At 42.0% G+C, this 20,115-nt stretch overlaps 1 protein-coding gene across 3 annotated transcripts in view; it reads right to left on the bottom strand.

The window, feature by feature from the left end:
* The window catches only part of epha4b (eph receptor A4b), a 78,337-nt gene that overhangs the window by 44,259 nt on the left and 13,963 nt on the right, over positions 1-20,115 (bottom strand). For all 3 annotated transcript variants that reach the window (XM_040022007.1, XM_040022008.1, XM_040022009.1), the window contains exons 2-5: positions 19,928-19,992; positions 14,448-14,648; positions 13,196-13,303; positions 12,729-13,080 (exon numbers count right to left, since the gene is read on the bottom strand). In XM_040022007.1, coding sequence (XP_039877941.1) covers positions 12,729-13,080; positions 13,196-13,303; positions 14,448-14,648; positions 19,928-19,992 — 726 coding nt within the window. The remainder of the gene's footprint in view (positions 1-12,728; positions 13,081-13,195; positions 13,304-14,447; positions 14,649-19,927; positions 19,993-20,115) is intronic.

Raw genomic sequence — 20,115 nt, 5'->3', positions numbered from 1 at the left:
GCGCTCGGTTCAAGTCAAATATTGGCTCTCGGCCGGATTTACCATAAAGGGCAGAAAAGAGGAGAAAATTGTGCGTGTGTTTGTGCATAGGTGGGGGGTACACTGTGTGTGTGAAAGGCCGTGTTCAGCTGGGAGGAAAGTTGTGTAAAGCTTGCTGGCCCATGGGAGATGAGCTCCATAATTGTCACCATGGCAACAGCCTTTCAAGATGGAACCCTTCGAGTACCCCTCAAGTGCCACAGCTCCCGGAGCACAGAGCAGTCTGTGTTCGAGTGAGAGTGTGTGTCTGTGTGTAAGTGCGTGTGTATATATACACATCCCCGAGTTGAAGCCAGCTACTTAAAAATTGATACATCAAGCGTCAGTGGAGAAATCTGACGAGATTGAAAGTGACGTCCTTTATGGCCACCGGGGTCACATCTGTAGGTGGGTTTGTTTGTGTTCATGCGTACATGCCTGTGAAACGTGTTTTCAGTCCAACTGACATTGTTGTCACACAAAACAAACTTCAGAAAGATGGTCAAAAATAGCATACGTGAAAAAAATTATGTGCAATAAAAAGAAATGAAGAAAAATGGCGGCCATCGAGCCAGGTTTACACCAAACGTGTGATACACAGAACAAAATACACAGTTCCATTACACGCTTAGTGGTGCTTCACTATATAAACACATTATTTTGATTAATTGATTAACTGGAGCACAGCAAAGAGTGTGTACCTTTTAACAGCGGCAGAGGAGCATAACCCATGTGACTTTATTAACTGAAAATGTGCCGGTGACGTAAGTGATTTCAAACGTTAATAAGTGGAAGTAGCGTATGAGGTGTTGTGTGCGGTGTAGAGTTCTGTTTATAGAGACCCAAGTAAAGTGTGTGTGGAGCTCTGTGTATGTGTGTGTAGTAATGAGGAGATCTGTGTGAGATAGAGATGTCAGCATCCAGAGTCCAGCCCCCTGCTGAGATCCTCTAATCCTTAATCGGAGTTCATAACAACATTTAACACCATAATATTCCCCATTACTACTAATCCTGCCCCACACATGCACGCTCACACAAACACACAATTCCCGTGGAAGCATTCTGGGTTAAGAAATATCCCAAAGAAAGAAGGTATGTGCCTTATTTTAAAGTCAAGTTTGACACAAATCTATATGAAATTATTGGCAAAACTGTCACCTGCAAGCACAAGTTGCATTGCAGAGTGCATAGGCTCATTTGCAAACACACTAAAGCTGACAGCAATGCTAATGTGAATGTTTGTTCACTAGCATGCTGGGATTCAGTGCGCTAAAAAAATACATTTTAATGACTCATTCGGATATTTGTAGACTCTGATTTTTTAACATCAGAGAGATTTACTTGTTCTAGCAGGAAAGGCTACTGAAAAAAACAATATATTGCAAATAGGAAACAAACAGAACAGACGTTGCCAGTATCAAGGGATATTTGCTGTACATGCATTTAGCTGCATAATTACAATAAATGAAGAAATGCCATATGAGATGAAAATCTATGTGTATAGACAGTCCATCCCACCATAGAAAAGGTGTTAAAATACGCTGCCAAGATGTTTATGATAGAATCCATTTATTTACAAATGTAGGACTACGAGGGATATGGCTTATAGAAAAACACCTCATAATTAATCAGAAGCATATCTGTTCTCTGTGAGTGACAGTTCTGGAAATGCTCTGCTGTTAAAGACACGGGCCTTGAGGTTTTAGTGTACAGTGAGTTTACATTACTGACACCCAGTTCAGCTGCTACTGCTCAACACATGTGAGTGAAGCTCACAGTGGGGTTATTCTTAAAACTCTGATGTTTTCTTTGGAAGCACATGATGTAGAGCAGCAGTTGCTTTTAACTGACTCTGGCAAGTTAGGATCACATGTTTGCAGAGCGGGCATGAGCCGTGACCACATGGAAGCCATAGACCTCTATGATTGATGCCTCTGGACAGACCCTTACTCTATTTATGCCGTCTTACAACTTCTCTGACACGCGCGTGCATAAAGGCACAAGACCACAGTGGATATGAAATGGTTTGTGATGTCCAGTACATGAAGCACATGAGTACACCCAGGCTGATTTCTGATCTACTCTCTGTCCCTTGGACATCAGCCAATTACTGAGAGCGGCCAAGGGGAACTACAGGATGAAGGCCTCTCTCTCTTCCTAATTCTCTCCATATCTGTCTTTTTTCTGCCTTTCTTTGTTTCTGTTTTTCTCTACTTTCTGTGTCCCCCACTGTCTGTCTACTTATGTTTTACTTCCATTCTCACCATCTCTATTTGATTCTCATTATGCATGTGTGTGTGTGTGTGTGTCAGAGAGAGAGAGAGTGAGAGAGCAAAAGAAAGACTGCGTATGTATGTGTGTCTTTATTTCCCAGTGGGCTGTCTGTCATACTTTGACCCTGACCTTCTCCAGAGCTCTTGCACAAATATTTACTCTCTCGTTGACAGGCACACACACATACACAAACCGCTCAAAAAAAAAAAAGAAAAAAGAAAAAAAAAATCAGGGAAAGAGAGCGAAAAAGAGAGAGCTCAATTTCAGTACAATTAAAGCAAACCACATCTACACAGAAACGCACTTTTCTAGTGGTAACCCTAGATGATGGCACGCTAATTTTGAGCCTGGGTGATTATCTTGCCGTCTAAAAACAGATAAAATAGATCCCAGGTGCATGTGTGTTTCTGTGTGAGCGGGGTCATGGGCGAGGGACGGAAAGAAAGAGAGGGAGAAAGCATGACAGGCCAATAGAAGTCTGCTGGGAGTTTGACTCACAGTCTGAATAACTTATTCTTCTGTCTGTTTTGCCATCAAGATAAAAGGCTGTAGGAACACAGCATCTCCTTTTGAACAAAGCCCACCAGACCGACACAAAAACACACGCAAAGAACAAACTTTTACTATTAACGCACAACTTTTTGCCTCAGTAGCCACGTGCAGCTTAAATATCTTCATTAAAACATTACACACACACACACACGGCAGTAAACGTGCCCACATCGGCCGGCCCCGTGACCAGAAGAGTGTGTGTAGGAGGGGCAGTGAGCCTCCTTTACTCATCCACGTTATTTTCAGTTCATCACTCTCAATAATTCATTTTCTGAGGCAGGCAAGGAAAGGAGAGCCCTGTGGCTGTTTCTCTGTGTCAGTCATAAACACACTCCGCCAGATGTACCTGTCATGTGGGACGCCATATTTTCACTGCCTTTAATCTGTGTGTGGGCAGTGGATGACTTTGTCAGCCAAACTCGCAGCAAATCGAATTGAGATAGCACAAATTTGCACTTGTATGTTTCAATCTCTTTCAAAGTTGAAGACCGCAACATGGTTAGGATTTAGAAAGAGCTAACACTAAAGCAGCAGAAAAACAATGTTTAAGCTTCCTGCCTTCCTCAAGGTCACACTGGATCAAAAAAGTATTTAGAGTTAGTTTCTAAGTGTGTGCTTATTTATGATACCTCTATTTCTCTGTGTGTGAGTGTCTGTGCTTCAATCTATATCTGAGAGATAAAGAGTTGCCTGGTTAAGAGTAAAGTGTTCCATAAATACATCCCCTTACTATATGTATGCCCCTTACTCAAGGTAAAGCAAGTCAAGGTTGTCACGGGAAAAATACCAATACATGTTTTACATTAAAAAAAAATGCTCAATTCAGTCCTGCAGAAGCTTTTTATCTGAATAAATATCGACAAAACAATTAGATCTCCGGCCAGATCAACAAATGAAGCAGCCTTGAAAGCTAATGACACCCGTAGACCTAAATGATGTCCTTTTAGCATGGGAATGCAGCTGGGTGGCAAGAAGCCATAAGGAGAGGACTCTGCCATTCATGCTGCTATTTTCAGCCTAATTTAAATGATTTAGACTCAAATTGTATGTTTGCAGTTTGTTTGTTTGGAGATGTTAGTCTCTTGTTCTTCAACAACTATTCTTTATAACCTATAATACATTCACGAGTACAATGAAACAGTGTCCTTGGGTTGTCCTTGTTGCTCTTGGAAAATAAAATAGACAAACAGACACCATTAGAAGTTTAGCATAGCAACCTTGCTATGTGCACACGATATTCTGAAGTTTTTCAAAACTTGATCAGCTAAAATATCGACAAAAACATTTAGGTGTGATTATTAGGTAAGTTCTAGAGGTTTATGGAGGATCTATCACGTAGCGTTCTCATTTTGTCACACAGAAAATTACAATATTAGAAAGAAACTCCAATGATCACATGACCCCCTATGAGCAAGTGCATGGCGACAGAGGGAAGGAAAAACTCCATTTTAACAGAAAAAAGATTTTGGAAGGACCAGACTCAGGGACGGACGCCCATTTGCTGTGACGGCCAGTTGGGTGTGACCAGAAGGAGACAGGATAATAGACACACTATGGGAGGGAGTGTTTAAACACAGTAATAAACACACACCTCTAGTGCAGCCTAAACCTTTTGCAGGGATGTTCAGGTCACCGGATCCAGCCCTAACTATCACGATAAGGAATGAATGTATTACTAAATATAGTTTTATGCCTAATCTTAAAAGTAAAGTGTCTCTTTCAGGAGCCTGATAGCTGAAGGCTCTACTTCTTATTTGACTTTTAGAAACTCTAGTAAATGGTATAAGACAGTAATGTCTTTGTATCCAGTTTTGCCAAGACTCCATGAAAAAGTATTTTTTTCATAATGTTGACAAGCAGGCAAAAAATACCGAGTTCTCCTTTTCAGACCACTGACATTCACCTCTCTCTGCAAATTCTTTGCCTCGCATCTCTTCCCAGAAAAAGGCAAATCATTTCCAGTAAACAGTTTTTACTACCTGGACAAGGCGTCCTTCAAGCCAACAGGCAACGCTGAAAATTTCTACCTATACCACTACAGCAGCTGGTCTGGAAAGCAATATTTATAACAAAGAGAAAATTAATGATGTAACTATGCGCTTTGTTCTTGCTCTTTGTTCCGTCTAACGCTGCAGCTGAAAAGTCATTTGGAATCTTTGTGAATGTTACCTTCTGGCTGTGAAACAATAGTACAGCTGTAATAAATAGAAAAGCAGCAGCGAATTGAACTACATCTGTACAATGAAGCTGAACAACCAGGCCTGTGCAGTGCCAGACCTATCAACCTGACAGGCTGATCGTACATCTGGAAGTAATCCATAAACTAGAAAGAGAAAGAGGGGAAAGGGTCAATGGCCGCCTTCCTGTTCTTGTGCTTCCTGTTCAACAAACCCACTGGCTACATGTAGGCGCCTTTGATTTTAAACTGAGAAAACTGGAGACTGATTCAAGACCATAGAAATGTGAAAATTATGAGCTTTCCCATGAGTGCGCACATGTTTATCCCTAACTGGAACTCAACGGCATATGGAAGATGCCAATTAATGGGAACTGTACCCAAAGGAAACACACTCTCCCCTCTATACCTCTCCTCGCTCTCTCACTGCTTCCGTCTGTGGGGAATAGTGCTAAATAAGGACGTGAAGAGTTGAAACATGCGTTAACAGTTTCTCAGTCCTTGGCCTGCTTTTTCTCTTTTCCTCTTAGGGTTTGTTCACACGGTTCAACCCACTGCACCAGACTCAGCTATACAATGTCCCGTCACTTCAAAGCCACCTTTGTGTCCTCTGGTTTTGTTGCTTCAAAAGGCACAAACGCCACCTTGGTGTTAAGGTGGCATTTGGCAGCTCGTCTTATGTGTGGCGAGTGATCAGCCATCGCAGAAGAAGCGCTTTGCGACTGTGCATGAATAGACATTATCTGGGTCAGTGTTGTGTGGGTATGTAGATGGGGACTACGTGTGTATGGAGGATATAGCGAGAGCCTAAGCCTTTGTGATTTCATGTCATTTATTCAAACACAAAAGAGAGGAGATGAGAAAGAGGGAGAGGGGAAAAGGGATGGAGTTAAGGAGGGACATGTGAGAGAGAGGAGATAAAGGAGAATAAAGGAGTAATGAAGGAAAATGTGGCTGTCATTAACCAAATAAATGAACAGGGAAGTCAGACAGCCAGTGCAGCAGAAAGGCACGCACTCGCACAGACAGGTAGAAGGACAGAAAACTGGCCTCCACTTGGCACATGTATCCGTTTGTCCTTTAAGAACATCTGGATCGTAATAACACCCTGCTTCCTAACACTTCAGTAGCTTGCTGCCCCCGTGCCTGCAGCAGCGTGCACACGTACACTTCATATACTGTATGCACACAAAAATCTTCTGACTAGCTGTCTAAATCCTTCTGTTAGCCGCCCACTACCTTCCTATCCACACCTACATGCTCTCAAGCTCCCTGAGCTGCCAGCATGAGAACAGCAATGAAATAAGAGGTGTGTGTGTGTTTGTGTGTACATGTGTGTGAGACATAACATACAGTAGGGAGCTCTTGACCTTCAAAAGTCTGTATCTGATCAAAATAAAATGCTTGCTTTACCCACTGCTTCAACTGTCCACATTAGCCATTCACACATGCACACACACCCACTCTTCTGCTGTTGAGGGTAGAGGGAATAAAAAAAAAGAGGTAGGTTTCCTACTGAGCTTTCAGCATACACATGCGCACACACATAAACACACACACACACAAAAGCTCAGTCTCTTTCATAGGTGTGAAGATTAGCCTTTCCCTGTGTCTGCTCCCTCTTTAGACCTTTCATTATGAAGGGAGGACTGAAATCCTCTTATGAGATATAAAGTGTAAAATTCTATTGTAAATATGCTTCTGAGCATTATGCATTTTCCTGATACTTTTGCATGTCCAAAAGTCTTGGAACATCTCCATGTTTCCCCAAACATCTGATTTGTCTGATTCACTGAACGCCTGAGTCGGGGGGATTTTTATTTCTACGTTGACTGACTTTTGTACACTATGTATGAAAGGACAAATTTGTCATTGGATCAACAACAATTTGTCTTTATTACAAGCACTTCAAAAAAGCTTTTGTTTGTAGGATTCAGTCGTTGAGCAAAGATTTCGGTTTTGATCTCTTTGCATCCTCAGTGATACCAAACATGGTTACCTCCATTCAAAAATGCCCCAACAACAAACATCTTTGCATATAACCACCTACATAACACTCTGTATGTTTCATTATTTTATTTATGCATTGATTCTAAGAAATCCATCCATCCATCCACTGTAACCCCCAGGACACCTGGGATAGGCTGTCACCTCACTTAGACGTTGAAGTGGTGTGTTAAGAGATATAACAAGTTATTTGTTGAGTTTGAGAAGCTCGTGTAGGGGATTTTATTAACTTTGATTAAGTTTCAGTCTTTATGCTAAGTTAAACAGTTTATACTCTTTTATTAATGAGTCTAACTATTAAAATATTCTGTGTAGCAACCCAGTGTCTCTGTAGTGATAAGCGATCAGATAATTCACACCAAATCAGATGCACATTGGTCTCGTTCCTCAGTATTTCGCGCTTTGGTTTCGATCCAATTGGAGAAGTGAAAAGAACAGCAGGAGAGCTGAGTGGAATCAGTATGAGGAATGTGGTGTTACTTTGAAAAGTTCCTCTTGTAAACTACTTCATGGCAGCATCAAAAAAGCAAACGAATAAGAAAAAGGGGAAAAAAGACTATCAGACAAGTGGACGGACAGACGTGTGATGCTGACCCATATTATTTTCAGCTCAGAAAGAAGGAGAGAAGAGGAAGGGAGGAAAACTTGTGTTGAGGTGACATGTGTCTGCCCTCCTTCAATTCGTCTCCTCCATCTCTCCACATCTGAGGCAGTAATTGGTGCTGTCAGACCCACAGAGAAGGACAGAACACGTAGGTGACACAGCTACATACATACACACCCACACACGCTCCTGCCCTTCAGCATGTACCCCTAGGGCTTAAAGCAGGAGAGGTTTGAGAGGAGTATTCACTACATCCCCTACTAGCTATGAAAGACAGAGACAACAGGAGAGGGCAAGGGAGTATGCAGTGAAAATAGAGGGGATAGAAGAAAACAGTGGCAGACAGAAACAGAGAGGGCGAGCAGGACTAGAATGCACAAGAGACAAAGGCACATAGAATAAAGAAAGCAGGAGAAGGAAAGAGGAGGGAGTGGAGGAGCGGGGCTTTGGCTACGCAGACAGAGGCTTCTGCATGGGGTGGAGAGAGACGGAGTTGAACTGACAAGGTACTGCAAAAGCTACACAGAGGGAGAGAAGGAGAGAGAGGGCGATTATGCAACTTCAGTAGTGACAAAGCAGATGAGTATGATTTCTTGAGACTGAGCAAAGGAGTTAAAGGCCATTGCAGTAACACTGCTTTTAGTGCATGGCTGAAAACACAACTAATGGCATTAGCAGAGTGCATCTACTGCCATAGCCAGTAACCTGAATCAAAATTTTTAATGAAGGTGATCCAGGTCAGTACTAAAGGTTGGTCAGGTCCTTCTTGGTAGATGGTCCCTTCTGTTTTTAAACTTTATATTAAAAGCCCCATAAGTTTCTTATTAAAAAAAAAATAGAGGGGGTATAAGACAGCATCTTCAAGAATGAACAATCAAGAATAAACTTTAATTCATCATATTGGTTATCACAATATAGAATATTTTAGTCTATGAACCAAAAAATGTTCCAGGGACTTTTGAAAGAAATTCCTTTGAAAGGTTGATACCTCTAAAAGTATTGTTTCTTGGGTCTTTCTCAGAAATAGAAGGTGAAGGTACCGAATTAAACAGTTTACTTCCAGGAAATCTCAGAAGAAATTATTCGACCTGTAAAAGTAAAGCAAATAAATCTTTGTCCCTGATTTTAATGACTGTCTTTAATAGGACTGGATAAGAGTGAGTGCCACAGGCAAGTTAGCAAAAGCCAAAAAGCATTACCGTTAATTTGTTTTGGTCCTTTAATGAGATTTCCAGGCAATAAGAAGAACATGGAGTCATATATCATCACTGTCGCATTAATTATGATAACTCAGTAAAAATATATCAAGATGACAGAAGACTGTTTACATCTCAACCTCGTGGTTTGTTTTTGCTTATGTTATTCAAAATTAAGACCACATTTCCCATGAATACCACTGTATCCTATTCCACAGTCTGTTGATATGTGTGCTGTTTATCCTGGACAATGTATTTCCCCTTATATGTCATGAAACAACCCGCCGGATTAAATCTAGCACAGTGCCCTCGATTAACAAGATCAAAACACACATATCCATACATTTAAACACACTTAGCTTCACACTCTCTCCGGGGAACGGGAAGCATTGGGTTGGAAAAGGGAAGAAGAGAAAGATGAACCCATGATCTATAAATGTTTAACAAGTGCAGACAGAGGAGATAAGGGCTGCTAGGAGGAGAAGTGAGACAGAAAGAAAAATGGTGAGGTGGAAAAAAAAAAAAGAAGACAATGGCAGAGGAGGCGGGTGGGGAGCAAAATGGGTGGCTTGTCGAAAACGAGAGGTGGAGAACAGTCCCATAATAGAAGGAGACATCGCAAAAAAGGTTAGAAAATCGACAAGGGGAGGGGAAAGAGACAGAAATTGTGAAAAAAAGCTGTAATTGGAGGTGCCTGGTGGTTGTCTAACACAGAGGGGCTAGTAATGATTCCATTAGCGCTTTGCACCGTGAGAAAGAAAAGACAGAAAAACAGAGAGAAAGGAAGGCAGAGGGAAAGAATGACAGAGAGAGAAAGAGAAGCCAAAGACAAGGAAAAGATTCACAGAGAACACAGGACGATAACGGTGAATGTCAAAGGTGCTAAATGGTAGAAAAGAAAAAAAAACAAGCACAGAAAAGGAACAAGAAGGAAGGAGAGAATTGAAGACATCCATTAAATGGCTCGCTCACTTGTGCTACAATGACAATTACAAAATGCCCTCCTGAAGCTCTCCCCCCGAACCTCACCTCTTCATCTCTTTGTGTGACAGCAAACGGGAGCGGATGATTTAAATGCATTAGCAGAGTGTGTTTTCCCTATGGAAGACCTCCAGACCTCCAGACTGTTTCAGGCCAGGAACCTTTTGTTTGGAGCTGATGCAGAGCGCTGAGAGGACCCTTTAAAAGCCTGGCTGTTGTTCTCTCAGGAACACATTAAAGTGCAACGTACTGAGTTGATGTACTTTTTTTTTGTTGTGTGTCCTCTCATGTCTTTTGTGAATCCGCTTGCTAAAATGAGGCTGATTACGGATGCAGCTGCATTAGCTGGCTAAGTGAATTCTGACAAGGTAAGGTGATAGTATGAAAATAGAAGCATGTTCATGCAAACGCAGCACAGGCACAAAGTTATTTAAAACAAAAGAAAGACGGTTTCCAGGGAGTGAATTTTTGGCATTATTATGTTTGGCTGATATGTTTGGCTGACACTGGTGGGACAGCGAATTCTCCTGCTGTATGAGGAAATTTCATTGCTATGCAAATCCTTCCCATGATCCTACAAAAAATGTTTTTCCTAATACCGAGTAGGTGGCGCAGACATCCCTGCGGGAGGGAAGATCCAATTCACCACAAAGGAATTAAAATCTATTGAAAATGTTTATTTTATTTATTTATTTCTTTTTGTTCCCAGAATAATTGCTACATATGAACTGAATACAGAAACCTGGCTTTCCTTCCCATGTTGAACGCAGTGGACACCTGTTTTCCCTGCATCTCTGGTGACCCTAACCTATTAGACATGGGCCGTATATATATTCCTGACATGTGACCTCAGACTGTCAATAAGACTCCATCATTACCTTTGCACGCAACTGCAGCACACACACATACGTGCGCACACAAAACCTAGACTGTTTAGATTTTAGAGTTTAAGCCAGCTTGTTAAATCCTCCTTTATTACTCTATTTATTCTCTCTGGAGTGAGAAGAGTCAAGAATCTGGCCGACGAGGTCATGGAGATCACTGAGGTCAAGCACCCTGCTGTGTCAGACTGACTTTAAATAGTTTTTAGTACTGTGACAAAGACCTGCGTAGTGTAAACATCTGCCAGCTAGCTCACCTGTCAAATAACTACAGTGTGTACGTTTACAAGACAGGCATGTAGCTCAACAGTCTGCGTTTCATGATTGAGATGCAGCTCGAGTTCTGCCACAATCTGCGCACATTACCAGTCTGCAAACTGCAGAGTACAGCTTGTTCTTATTCACTTGTCTCTAAGGCCCAACTGCCAAGTTTTCTGGGCGTCTTGGCTGCTGCTTCTCCCAAACAACTGAAATTGCATTATGCGCACCGATTTCAAGTCTGCAGTGATGAATATCTACGATTCCATTTTCTTTTCGGCGAGGAAGTGAGCCCGTAGGGACAGGTGACAGCATGAGCTTAATACAGCTTGCTCACTCAAACGCATGCATGCACAGTATGTACACACAAACTCACACATGCTGCACACACCATCTGGGGAGTTTTACAACTCAATAATCTGCTTCCTAAGGCATACCTTTTCCTCCCCTCCTGCAACACAACACACATCAATAAGCAGTTTCTCACACACACTCATACTGCTCGCCTCTACTTGAGAAGGGAAAATGAGACGTTCAGCTCTGTCAGACACACACACTCACACACACACACACAAAAGAGGAGATGCCTTAAAGCAACTTCTACTCTTTCCTCTACAAAAGCTGTTTTCACTGTATTGGGAGGGATGACACACACACACACACACACACAGAGTTAAAAAAAACCACATTCACACAAAGTGTGTCCCTAACCTAAATACATACAGTCATTGTCATTCCATCCTCTGTGTCACTGCAAAATTCACTACAGTGCATCTGCACGCAGAGGCAGCCACATAGATATGTACACACTTTTATACACAACACCACTTCCAAAAAAGTGGGGACACTGTGAAAAATGTGAATAAAAACAATAAAATAAACTGTAAATCTTTTAAAACTACTCACAGTACAACCTTTGAAAGTGAGATACTTCAGTGTTTTGGGAAAAACATGAGCTTATTTTGAATTTGATCTGATTTGTGTCTCAAAAAAGTTGGGACTGAAAGTAGCAGCAAAATGGTGCAGCGAGAGTGCAGACAGGGACTAGAAAGAGAGCATATTTCTACCAAACTGGCTTTTCTTTATTGGCTCTCCTTTAAATTTAGAATTCTCATTGTTTACAAGGTTTTGAATAATCAGACCCCATCTTATCTTAAAGACCTCATAGTACCGTATCACCCCCATCAGAGCACTTCACTCATAGACTGCAGGCTTACTTGTTATTCCTAGAGTATTTAAAAGTAGAACGGGAGGCAGAGCCTTCAGCTTTCAGGCTCCTCTTCTGTGGAACAGCTCCCAGTTTGGATTCGGGAGACAGACACATCTCTCTGCATTTAATCATTAGTTATTATTAATCTCTGTCTGTCTTCCACAGTGTGTCTTTGTCCTGTCTTCCTCCACTCACAGCCAATGGCAGAGGTGCCCCTCCGTGAGGCTGGTTCAGCTGGAAGTGTCTTTCTGCTAAAAGGGAGTTTTTTTATTCCGTCTGTCGCCAAAGCGCTTGCTCATAGAGGTCATCTGATTGTCGGGGTGTTCTTTGTATTATTGTATGGTCTTTACTTTACAATATAAAGCACCCTAAGGAAACCTTGTCGTGATTTGCTGCTATATAAATAAAAATTACTTGAATTGAACTGAATTGAATTAATCACCAAAACATGTCAGCACCTCACTTTTTCCTCATTTGTCCTGTCTCTGTCTGTCTCTCCCACACAAATGCACAAACACTTGCACGCTTACATTCTGTCCCCTACATGCCTGAGGACCCCAGCCCCACTCACGTTGGCACATGTCCTTGTTCTCCTCGAAGCCTGGTTTGCACACACACCTCCCGATGGGAACCAGCCATCCGCCGTCTGCACTGCAGTACATCTTGGGAGGCTCAAACTCCTCAGAGGCGTTCACACACACACCGTGCACCTCAACCAGTGCCGTTTCTCCACCCGTTATTGTGTCAGGAAACTGGGCCAAATTTAGCACAGTGAGTGGACATTTCTTGTAGAAGACCCTCACGGAGACCAGAGCAATGCAGGCGCCCAGGTCCTGGAAGGCCAAGTAGAAACCCTTTTTACTCAAGTTGTTGATGGTCCGCACTTCCGTGTTTAGCTTCATGACACGGTCGCCAACGTCCACCTGTGAACAAAAGATATATTTTACATGTGAGTTTGGTGAATGGGATAATGCAATCTTTAGCAAACTGAAAGCAATTGAAAATGTTCTTATGCTTTCTCTGTGTGAGTATCCATACCTGTGTAAAGCTCTCATCTGCAGCAATAGTGTCAATTTTGATGTACTGACTTTCCTTGATAAACCACAGGTTTGCATTGTTGGACTCATAGTAGTACATGTTGAATGTCTGCAAAAACAAACAGCATCCATCAGAACGACGCACAGTTAACCGAGACAGATAAAAAGTATGAGCGGGTCCATCCAATGTGAAATTTTAACAAGCCATCCACTGTTCTGCAGCTCTTCAGCAGCTTGTCTCCGTATCTCAGTGCATCTGTCTGGATTGAAAGTCAGCAACGCTGTCTGCAGCTTCATGAGAGCGCAGCTCTAAACTGTCACATTAAGCCCATTATTTATTCTGGAGATGTAGTAAGACTGAAAGGCATATAAGGGACAGACGAATTGAAATGTATACAGAACAGAGCAGTGTTATAAGAGAATGGAGGGCGGGAAAAAGATGAATAAAAAGAACGAAAAAAGCCTGTAGAATAAACTTTGATTTATTCTCCAGCTATTGCTTCGTGTTATTTTTCTGTGTTTCCCTGTTTGTGTTTAGTATTCTGACTGGAAACGGATGAAAAATAAGTTGTTTTGTATTTTTTAACTGCATTACAGTAACTAGATTACACACACCTCCTTTTGACAGACCTGTTGATAATACACATGTTAACAACCTTCATATAAGAACAGGAAACACACAGAATGGTGAGGCGATGGTCTTAAATATGCCTTAAATGTGCTTCCATTCATACAGTTCACAGCACAGCAATAAATAAACTGCATTTAATGTGTCTAATTTGTAAATGATCTACTTAGTGGTCTAATTAAGATGTATCTACTAAGTCACACATTTGAGGAGTTACAGAAGATGCTGCAAATGCTGCCGAGCACAGTGGATAGTCAGAGAATATTCTGCAGGAGTGCAAACAACTGCAAACAAAAAACCACTCAACTTGACATATAACTTACCCGTGTGCTATTGATCTAAAAAAAAAAAAAAAACACTAAGGAAATGTATTCTTTTTTCTTCGTACTTCACACCAAAAATATTTCAAAGAGCAGACAGCTACACAGCAGAAGCCACGGAGCCTATCAACACTCAATGTTTTGCTCAGGACGAGTGGGCAAACGAGCAGCATAAATGCAACAGGAGGCCTTAAACACAAACACACACACCAGCTGCATCGGCATTTGTTATCTAACCGAAAAGCCCACATGCTGATCATGTGTTTATGAAGCTTGCTTGTGTATTATGCTTGTGTGATGCAAACCTCTTTGCAGGTACCAGGGACCCCGGGTAGACTGTTACAGTCTCTTAGGGTGAATTTGATCTCAATGTGGACGCGCTGCGCTTCTTCCCGGCTGATGTGGCGCGTTCTCAGCCAGTTGTTTTGGTTGGCTTCCATGACGTTACACACCTGGTAGGTCCTCATCGGGGTATTCCTCTCATCCATGACACTGATCTCCTCCCACTGAGAATAAGAAACAGGAGGTAAATAGAGATGATTTATAATGATGTTTTCATTTGCTAGTTTAGGTTTTTCAAGCATATTTGGGACATTGCATATTAAAATAATTCCATTATTTAGCTTGGGGGCAAAGAAAGAATTTGGGTAGAAGGAGAAAGATTGCATGAAGCTGCAAAGAAGAGGGAGGGAAGAAAAAAGGAAGAGAGAGTGAAAGGGGGAGTAAGTGGATGAGTGATGAGGGGATGGAGGAAGGAAAAGAGAAGTGATGAGGGCTGCTGAGAAGTATTTGTGTTAAAGGGGAAATCTCTTTAACTAAAACATAAATTTCAAATCAAAGAGCAAGGGAACGTGAAACTGAGTCAGGGTGACGCTCAGCGGCACTGGGCCCAGGCTGACAACAGCACCACTCCCTTTCATCGTTAGCGCGTGGACAAAGAGGATCTCAGTTTAAAGACTGGTTACAGGGAAACTGGGTCTAAGTTCAATGAACTGTGGTTTAGTGCAAAGCAACACTGCTCTGCAAGTTCTGTTTTCATGTATGGGTGACTATGAGTGATGATGTGTGTCAAGATCACTGAAGGACTGTCTTTGTCTATGCTGCACGTGTTCGCAAAGTGGGTATGTTTTTCCTGAAGTGAACGGGCGATTTAACGCTTAAGAGGTAGACGTGTGTGTGAGACGTGCAGAGAGAGAGAGAGAGAAAGACAGAGAAGGAGAGAAAGAAGGAGTAGGTAGGACAGAGCTACTTTGTCTCCCATCATCCACTACCATCTGTTTCCACTTCTGACTACGGCTGTAATTGAGAACACTTCTCGCATGAGCAGGAAAACATTTCTATCTACTCACACATAGACAAGCACCCACATGCGTATACCACTCTCAGACAGACACACAAAGAAAAAGAACATTTTTATTCCTTAAAGAAAAGGAAAATAAACCAATGTGGTTTCAGTGTCTCAAGATATCTGATCCATTCAAGAGGACGCTAACTCAATTTTCTTTGACACACACACACACACACACACACACACAGGATAGGCTCTAGTTTGTGGCTAGGACTGAAGAGACCACCATCTTTGTTCTGAGCTCCTGTCATCATCTTAAGGCTGAAGCCTTTAAGCTCCAGAGTGACGAGCACAGAGTTACTTACATGTTCTCGTTACCCACCGTACTACAGTATACACAAATACGCTAACCTGTGCAAAATCAAACAACAGTGGACCCAGACCACGACCCACCAAGGTAAACACCAATTATCTCTGACATGTCCCAAAAGTCCAGAGAAATAAAGAAGAGACGGGCAAGGAAAGAGCCGAGTAAGCAGCAAAAATGCAGAGAGAAACTTTCAGACAAGCGAAGTCCAAGCTGAGGTTGAATTCTTGAGGTTAATCTGATGTGACAGCCCAACAACCCGGCAAAAGCCTGACGCATTTCACCTCGAAGTCCTGAGCACTAAAACAGAGGCACATAAAAACACACATTCTCACACACATTTGCGCTCACTCGCCAGCTCTCCTGTGCGCTCAGATGCTTTTAATCTCCACAGCCTCTTCTACTGTGTATGAATTGGAGCTTGAACAAAACCAGCTCTCTCTTGATCCTGACCTTAACAGTACTTCAACAGACACAGAAATTCGAAGAAGAAGAAGAAAACAAGAGAATAAGAAGAAAAAGAAGAAGAAGAAGCAGAGGATTATTTAAGATGCTACAGTCAGCTGACACAAATGTCCCTGACAGGCAGTTAAGAGTTGGAGATTATACACAGCATAAAGGACGTATTACAGCTCGACGATTTTACAAACGCAGCGGCTGAGACTCGCTGTGATCAGCTGCACTCGATTCAACTGAAAGAACAAAAACGTAAGACCGAGGGAGGAAAAAAAATGAAGAAAGACAGTGAGAGAAAGAGAGAGAGAGAGGAATGAATGTTGGTAAATAACAGGCACGACTGGCAGCTAAATAGATCCATCTGTGCAGAGCGGAGACCAGTCGGACATCACAGGACGGTCACACATACCCACCCACACAAACACACAAAGCTGAGTCCCCGGGGAGGGGTGATTAAAGCATTTATGGGAATAGTCATTGAGGGATAAAAAGGGCTTTATAATGTCTTTGTTTATTTCTTTGTAGGCAGAGATTGGAGTGGCTGGATTGCTGCCACTTCCTGTTGAGCAACTTATTTCCCTGCTCGCAAAGTCTGCTCGTTGTCACTTCTGCCGGGTGTGAGACGCAGGTGTGCTTAGGAAGTTGAGAACAACCGGGCTTTGCTAATTTGCTAATGATACAGATACGTCACACAACTGAGAGAAAGTCTCCTAAAAATACAACTGAGGAAACGTTGGGATAGGCTCAAGGGTTTCAGCTTTCTTGTTTAAGACGCAAGTGCACAAACACAAACACACATGCACAAACACAAACACACATGCACACACAACTTATAACTATTGCCAGGGCTTTGTTGGCTCAAATTGAAACCCTCCTCCCTGAACTCTTAATCACCTCGGCCAATCAGTGCAGAGCCAGCTTGATTGCTTTGAAGTGAAGCAGAGACGTCGGCTCAGCGTTTAGATTCAAGCATTCACCGGCTTAACATAACATCCCTCCTTCTGCAATCATCTGATGGGTACACCTATGAGGACATAATTGGCCGCCAAACTCTGGAACAAGCTCTGGCTTAGTGAGGGGGAGGAAAAAAAAAAGAAAGACAAATGACAGGGTAGGGGATAAAAAGTTGAGAAAAAATGTCAGGGGACCAGTGAGGGCCGCGGAGCCTCTGGGGAAGCCGAGAGGCAGTTGGGCCTCCCATTTTCAAACATCATTAAGACATATCTGTTTTGTGTCCCTCACTGCTTTGTGGTGACATAAATGGGTCGCTCCACTCAGTCTCAGCCACATCCGGCCCTGCACGGCTCGGATTAAGCGTGACCCGTGAGGGTCAAGTGTGATTTTGGACTAATTCAGGTAGACATTGGCCTGATATTGGTGGGAATTGCCTCTCACTGAGAATAATCCTCAGGTTTAAAGCTTAAAGGTCAACTAGATAATCCCCCTGATATAAAACACAAGGCATTCTCACCACCCTAACACATTTTCTCTCCTCTCTGAGTCTCTTATCGCTCTATTACTTCTCTTCTACACAAGTTAGTAAATCTTTACGACATTCATTTTTAGACATATGCAGAATCATCATAAACAAACAGCACTTTTGCCAGCACGATTGGCAGCCCTTGTTGGTCTCTATACTGTTTTTTTTTTATGTTGAATGCCACCAGCTGAAAATTAAATAGATAGTTTGCAGCTTTACAAATAGAGATACAGTCCATGACTTGAATTGTGCAGAAATTGCAAGCAGTAAAATCTTGTGGCAAGAAATTTTTAGCTTTATTGGATCTTGTAAGAATAAACTTCCAGTAGAAGGCCAAACTGTGCCAGGAGCTACTGTGAAGACTTAAACAGCGCTGGCGTATTGGTTTCCCTGAGGATAGGTGGCAAGGTAAATGCATTTTTTACTCCAAGGACCATCACAATGAAATAGAAAAGTAAAGATTCAGCAACTGTAAAACTTTGGGCTAAAAGGTTTAAAGTAGTAATTTGGCCCATGGCCTGCCTTAACACTCTCCAAGGAAAGTTTTTCTCAACCAAACAAATTAAGAAAAAAATGAAAACTGATTAAAACAAGTAACAAAAAACAAAATCATAAAGAGCTGACATGAGTTATGTTTCAAGCTCATTTGCTTAGTGCTAAAGCGGATAAGTACAAAGTGGGATGAAAAGTAATGTGAGGCAGAGGCTTCAAATAAAATTACTTTTATCAATTATAAAAGTTTGCCACAACTAAACTGTTGAATTTCGGTTGATTTATAGTGGTTACACTTTGCAAGTCTCTCGTTTTTTAATTTTTGAGGAGTCCTTCAGTTGCACTCCCTTTTATTTGCTCTGTACCTGATTACCCTCAAACGTCAATAAAGAATAGATTTTTATTTTTGTGGCAACATCATAGCTCACTGTAGAAACTTGTATATTTTCTTAAATTACCAGATGAAAAAGAGCGATCCAAGTGGGAGATAACGTCGGCTCCGTGTATCAAACGACCGCATGAGATGGGCAATGAAAGCAAAAGATTTTACAAACTAATTTCCGTGATCTGATTAAAGAAGCTGATAAAAAGTAAAGACTCTAAACACTTTTATTTTTGCAAAGTCTCGGGTGGATAAAAGGAGGCTATATTTATAGTATTTATTTCACAGAGGTATTGTGTGGAGACCAGCGTCTCCCCATCTGACAGTCCATGAAAAAAAGATATTCAGGATGGGGTACGCTTCACTTTCCAGCCAACACATTTCTTTGAGGGTAAACTAACAACACGTGTTCACCCCAACCTGAACTACATATTCAATAAAAGTAACTTAAATTAGATTGACCTGCTTAGTTTAGCCACAGATGGAACACATTCTGCTCTTTCTACAGGGACCGCAGAAAAAATAAAAACATCCACAAACATCTACAATATGACCGCACAATAAGAGCATTTCAATTAAGCGAACTCGATACCCTTGATTGCCTGAGAAAACAACTTTGCCTGGCTCTGCACACATCAGCTGCCTCTCCACTTCACACAACCATGAAACCGCGTGTGGCATCCTGCAATTTAACACACTGATGCTGAATAGTGGAGAGGGAAGACGAGCGAGAGAGAAGTGTGACTCAAGAGGAAATAGAATTAATTCAGTGCCATTCAACAGCCCCTGCACTACAGTGACATACAGAATCCGCTCTATTGAATGCACTTCTTCATTCTTCCTCTATATGCTCTTCCTCTTCTCACTGCTCTGATTCATGATAGCTGCACTCCAAACTCCCGTGGTCCCCCATGACCAAGAAAGTCTAGTTATGCAACACACCCACCCTGCAGGCACATGTACACAATGCAGAAACACTAGGATGCATATGCCATCTCCTCTTATGTAGGGATATTTACTCCCCCCATCGTGTCCCTTCACTCCATCCCAAAAATCGCAGCCTGTAATAAATGCAGGCTCCAGCACCACAGCGTTTTCAGCGTAGCAGAAATAATTTGTAAATTCCCACTGAAAACTCCCGATTTAGCAAAGACTGCTTATGAACCCAGTGCTCTCTAAAACACACACTCCAGTCCTCCTGCTAGCTTTGAGTCCTTACCTCTTCCCCTGAAATAATGCAAGCCAACATAACATCTTATTTTGTGCCAGATCATATATATCTATGTGTGTGTGTGTGTGTTGCACACTGCAGGTACTCACCCCCTCATTAGGATAAGCCTCCCAGCCCAGGTCGGCCAAAGCTGACATTGAGTCCAGCAAAGTAACTGTGACAACACAAGGAAGATAAAAAAAAAAAAAAGAGAAAATGTTAACAGACACATACAGGACATTTTTGTGGCATTTGTTGATCCCTGCCTCCTTAAAGAACGACTGATGTTTTCCAGACA

Source organism: Simochromis diagramma, unplaced genomic scaffold, assembly GCF_900408965.1.
Source record: "Simochromis diagramma unplaced genomic scaffold, fSimDia1.1 OVJJ01000205.1, whole genome shotgun sequence".
NCBI classification, from domain to species: Eukaryota; Metazoa; Chordata; class Actinopteri; order Cichliformes; family Cichlidae; genus Simochromis; species Simochromis diagramma.
The sequence above is the reverse complement of the archived record's forward strand: the minus strand, read 5'-3'. Positions and strand labels throughout refer to the sequence as shown.